This window comes from Drosophila innubila, assembly GCF_004354385.1.
Source record: "Drosophila innubila isolate TH190305 chromosome 3R unlocalized genomic scaffold, UK_Dinn_1.0 2_E_3R, whole genome shotgun sequence".
NCBI classification, from domain to species: domain Eukaryota; kingdom Metazoa; phylum Arthropoda; class Insecta; order Diptera; family Drosophilidae; genus Drosophila; species Drosophila innubila.
In genome coordinates, this window is record NW_022995380.1 from 27239555 (window position 1) to 27245289 (window position 5735).

A 5735-nucleotide genomic window follows, 5' to 3' on the forward strand; every position below is an offset into this window, starting at 1 on the left:
CGAACGACACAATCGATGCCGCACAACCGATGCCGATGCCAATGTCCATGCCATCGCCGTCTACGTCTTGAATTCTACTTAAAGATTTGCACGATGCCCGAAGACGAAGGCTGAGGCGGTTTTGTCTCCGTCTCCTTCTTCAGGCTCTGTCCCAGCCATTCTGTTGCAACGTAAATCACATGTGTTTTTGCTTGTTTCGTGCTTCGGCTCCACAAGTCGCGCACTCGGCCCCAATCGGGGCCCACTCGGCTATCGTTTTTGGCGCTCAGCATCGACAACGACGCGCTTCTCGCTATAAAAGCTCGCGCGCCAAAATTTGTGCTTCAATCGTGCTCTTGGTCTCGCATCGTGTAGGGGAATTTGCAGAGCTACCTGTTGCTCTGGCACTGGTCTCGAACGCTCCAACTGCATAGATTTCGATTTCCATTTACCGACTTATTCTTTTCCACTTTTCCATGCTATTGGGATAGGGATATGGGAAATGGAAAATTGTACAATACATAGAATATGTAGCTCCCGCTCCTGCTCTCGCTCCTTTCTTTGCTCCTGCTTCGGCTCCTGCCGTCGCTCCGTTATACGTTGTACTACTCGCACAAAAGAGCAGCGACGCAACGCGACGTCGACAGCAGAGCCGACGCGTCGGCAGCGGGGGTTGCAGCCGAGCTGCTCTTTAAAACCAGCTGCGCTCGGATCGAGAACTACATTTGTTTTCTGTTCGTCGTCGTGTCAACATCTGCGCCTCGAGCTGCCTTCGTACGGTAGTGCAGTATTTTTGTGTGTGTGACTGTGTTGAAACGATTGGATAAAGTAATAAAAACGCAGCACACAAAGAACTCACAAAGTAAATGCAACAACAATGTTAAAACGGACAAACTAATGCAACAACTCTCAAAATAAATATGCAATATTAGTTATTAACAACATATAAGTATTTTACAAATAAACCACAACGAAAAATCAACAACAAATGCAGCAACAAACTACACAAAGGACTACACACAACAAAAAGCTGCTAAAATCGAACTAAAATCGAACTCAAATACGAACTAAAATCAATTGTAAATGTGCGTGTGTCATCAAAATAGTGCGAAAATTGTGTTATAGCAATTTTCCAAAGCAAAACATTCAGTGGAAATACATATCTTCAAAATAGCAAAAGTAGCAAAAAGCAATAAAAGCAACAACAAAATGCTGTGGGAAACAATTGCCGAAGAGAACAACTGCACCATGGATTGCAATATCAGGTAATTATCAAGAAGATAAGAGAAAGAAGACAGAATTACAGTGGCTTCCAGCTCATTTGACCTACTAGTCTTGCATATTAAATTTAATTAAATTGATAATTCAAAATCCATTGTGACAAATATGCTGTAAGCCACTGTATGTGCAGAAAATACAAAGCTAGATAAATAGTTTGATAAAACAAATATGAATAAATCAGCGGCAGAATAATAATGAAATAAAAGTGCAAGTAAAGTTAGTTCAAAAAGAGTCGGCGCTTGAACTTGAACAGCAACAACAAAGGCAATAACAAAAGCAACAACAACAACTGTGAACAACGGAACAAGCAAAGAAGCCGCACAACGTCGACTGCGCTGCTTGCTTTAGTGTTGAACAAAAGTAAGAGTTTTTTTTTCGTTATATGTTTTTTGCACGCTCCACACGAGCGAACCACACGTTTTTTAATGTCGGCTTTGTGGCGCTCAGCTGTTGTTGTTGTTGTTATTGTTGTTTTTGGATTTTCATTCATTAAACCGGCTTCCGCGAAGCTCCAACAAAATAACAGGAATACAAAAACACAGCCCGCAGTCAGTCAGTCACTTTTTGTTTTGTTGTTGTTGTTGTTCTTTGCGATTCTGATGACGTCGCTGTCGCAGTCGCTGCTGACGTTGTCGTTGGCGTCTTCTCGCTGCCTTGCGTGACCCAAAAGTGGACAAAGTGCAGATGCAATGAAAATGAAAATAGCTCGAGCAGAACGTGCAGAAAGGGGAATTCCGCTTAAAGTACCGCAAAACGGCAATATAGGCAAATGGGGAGATGGGAAGAAGTTATTTTTTTTTTTCAATTCTAATTTCAAATTCCCAATTTACAAGAGGGATAACAACAACAACAACAATAACAATTGAGTGCTGATCAACCCTTGTTGTTGCTGCTTGTTATTGTTGTTGTTGTTGCCTTTTACACCACCAGCGCCGCCGTCGCCACCACCGCATATAGGAATAAATACATATATGTATTTTTAGCTGCGGGTTTAATGACCCGCTCTCCTCAGTTTAGGCAGCAACCAGCAGCAAGAGACAAGAAGTTCAGTTGACTAATCCACTCTCTTTCCCTCTCTCTCTCTCTCTACAGCAGCAATGCCAACAGCAACAACAAAAACAGCGCTAACCGCAGCGTTCGTCGCTCCTTGGCGTGCAACAACAACAACAGCAATGACGTCATGGCCATGGATGCCATGGACGAGGAGCTTTCCTTCTATGATGACGATGCACTGGCACTACCTCAACAACGTGCCGTCAGTCCGGAACTGCTCGGTCTCCTCTCGCCGGAGGGTTCACCGCAGCGTTTCCACATTGTGCGCCAGACCAAAATGCTGCCGTCGACAACAACAGCAACAACAACGACAACGACGGCAACAGCGACGCCAGCGCGCAGCTTTCGGGTCTTCAACAGCCTGTCGTCGACTGGCTCCATGGAGTCCTCCATGGATGATGAGTACATGGAGCTGTTTGAAATGGAGTCGTTCGCCGGCATCCAGCAGCAGCAGCAGCAGTCTGAATTCGCCTTTCCCAGCGGCCTCAACTCGCTGATCAGTGGCCAAATAAAGGTGACACCCAAGTCGCCGGTTTCCCTGACCATGATGATGCGGCGTCCGTCGGTGCGACGCTGCCTGAGTATGACAGAGACAAATAGCAATCAGCTTGTACAATCACCACAACAACAACAACAACCAAAGACGCCAGAGACTGCACGGGACTGCTTCAAGCGTCCTGAACCACCCGCATCGGCCAGCTGCTCGCCCATCCAGAGCAAGCGACACCGTTGCGTTGAAAAAGAGAATTGCCCAACACCCACACCTGCACCCACATCCACATCCGCATCCACCAGTAGCCCCACCATTTCCCATGCACCACCATTGCGCAAATGCATGTCACTGAATGATGCAGAGATCATGTCCGCATTGGCACGCTCCGAGAATCGCAGCGAACCGGAGCTGATTGGTGACTTTAGCAAGACTTATGCCCTGCCTTTGATGGAGGGACGCCACAGGGATCTCAAGTCAATCTCCAGTGATACAGTGGCACGTCTGCTGAAAGGTGAATTCGATCAGCAGGTGGCCAGCTATCGTATCATCGATTGCCGCTATCCGTACGAGTTCGAGGGCGGACACATACAGGGTGCCAAGAATCTGTATACACACGAACAGATACTCGAGGAATTCCTAACCGCGCAGCAGACTGAGCTGCAGCAGCAGCAAAACGCCGATGCCGGCAACAAGCGCAACATTATCATCTTTCACTGTGAATTCTCCTCGGAGCGTGGCCCCAAAATGTCACGATTTCTACGCAATCTGGACCGTGAGCGCAACACAAATGCGTATCCGGCCCTGCACTATCCCGAAATCTATCTACTGCACAATGGCTACAAAGAGTTCTATGAGACACAATCCGAGATGTGTCTGCCGAGCGCATATCGGCCAATGTTGGAGCCAGCCTACAATGAGGCGTATCGCCATTTCCGTGCCAAATCCAAGTCATGGAACGGCGATGGTCTCGGCGGCACCACGGGTCGATTCAAGAAATCACGCTCCCGACTGATGCTGTAAATGTAAATATTTTAATTGGGTGGCAACTCTCGACACATTTGTAAATAACAAAACAAGGCATATTTATTTCATTTAAACATTTTAAGTTGATTTTGTTGATTTTCGTTTGTTAATTTAATAACATTTAAGCCCTAATTTTAAGCACACCCAAATCATACACTCAGACAAAACACACAGACAATTGTACATTTGCCGAACAAGAACAATTTGATGTATTTTTATTAGTTATTTGGTTCAATTTATTATTGTTTTTATGAAATTTTTGATTTAGTTCAATTTATTTAGAGATTTAGGTCGAATTTTAACGTAACAAAAATGTGCATTATAATCTAAACAAAAAGTTAATGTCATAAAATTTTAAGCCCTCCGATTACAGTCCCAACATACATTACATAGTTGATAAGCAGAAAAACAAATGGCTAAAACTAAAAAAAAAAAAAAAAACCCAAATCGCACAATCATCATACACATACAAAAACACACACATTTTAATGATAACTTTAGATTTATAAGAGTTGAAAGTTGAAAACTTCTGATAGGTACAATTTACGCTTATTATTTGTTTATTTTTATGTAATTAAACCACAGTAGTCCCACCCCTCAACTCCCCCAAGAAAGTAAAAAACAAGTTTATTATATAATGATTATTTTAAGCAAAGCTTATTTTTGCATCAAAAAAGGCAATATTATTGAACAAAGGCGTAAATTTTAAATATAAATGACAACACTGAACTGAAATTTAATGCATTTTAATTGGTTGATAATGGAAATCTGAAAAAATTCTTCGAAGAAAATTATTATTCGAACACCTTTTAAAGTTGGCGGCAATTGAACTACATTGCCAGACTGCCGGGAGCAGGTTAAGAAATATATTAGCAGATGGCGCCACTTCGGTGTGTGACTTTGCTAAACTAACAGAGCACTGTTAACTATAAATTTGTGTATTGGGTTAATTGGGTAAGTGTCTACACTAAGTGCTAATTCAGTTCCCTTATTTTGGTTGTACAAAACACTTGACACTAGATGGCGCCATTAAAATTAACGCAAATTGCTAATTTAAAATTCAAAATTAAATTAAATTAAAGTAAACATTTTAATTAATTTTTTGAAGTTCCTCGGAGGGGGAAAGTTAACAAATTTAATTCAAAGAAAAAAAATATATCAAAATATCGAAAAAATTCTAACACAAATTCTGCAAAGACTTAAAAAATTCTAGCCTAAAAATAAAAGTTTGGATAAAAGGTACAAAAATTCAGAATACCCATTTTCGGAAATGTACTTATTTTTTTAAGTAAAAAAAATTAAGCCAGATCGGAAATTTTAACCGAGTGGCAGCCTTCGACTTAAAGCGCTGCTCAGGCGCTGGTTGCCTTTTGATCGCTAGGTGGTGCTTTCTAATTTGTAGAACCGGGCCTCGGTTGCATTCTGAAAAATACCCTGTAAAATTTGTTTGTGTAGATAAATTCTTAAATTACCTGCGTCGATCGTAGTATTTTAAAATTCATAAAGAGTTGCGAAATATATGTTAAACTTTTGCTATAGCTTTGTTAAAAAAATTAACCGACGTCGACAGCGACGCCAACTCAAATCAGCTAATATCGATCTGCCCTGATGGAGATTTTCCCTGGTAACAGCCAAAAAGTATAAAGGTCCACCAAATACTAATTCAAATGACTTAGTGGTTATTACGCATACGACATGTTGTCCAGCTTGATTCATTGCAATATATCAACAGTTGTTCAATGTTGAGGGAGTTAAATTAATGGCAATTTGCGACCACTAAGATGCCAACCATTAACTTAATTCCCACATTCAACAGATAAGCGCAAATCGTGCAATTAGTATTTGTAGCAATTACCGCAAGGCTTAAGTTTTGCTTATTTTATTCCACCCCCCCAAAAACAATGCG

General features: G+C 41.7%; 1 protein-coding gene across 2 annotated transcripts; it reads left to right on the forward strand.

The window, feature by feature from the left end:
* The first annotated feature begins 508 nt into the window (after positions 1 to 508).
* LOC117791876 (M-phase inducer phosphatase) lies at positions 509 to 4564 on the forward strand. 2 transcript variants are annotated; one of them, XM_034631789.1, is made up of 2 exons: positions 509 to 1244; positions 2356 to 4564. In XM_034631789.1, the coding sequence occupies exons 1-2, from the start codon at positions 1189 to 1191 to the stop codon at positions 3824 to 3826; spliced, it is 1527 nt and encodes a 508-aa protein (XP_034487680.1). In that variant the 5' UTR covers positions 509 to 1188; the 3' UTR covers positions 3827 to 4564. The 2 variants fall into 2 exon arrangements, with proteins under 2 accessions (XP_034487680.1, XP_034487679.1); XM_034631788.1 differs by having other exon boundaries at positions 510 to 1244; positions 2353 to 4564.
* The last annotated feature ends 1171 nt before the right edge of the window (positions 4565 to 5735 follow it).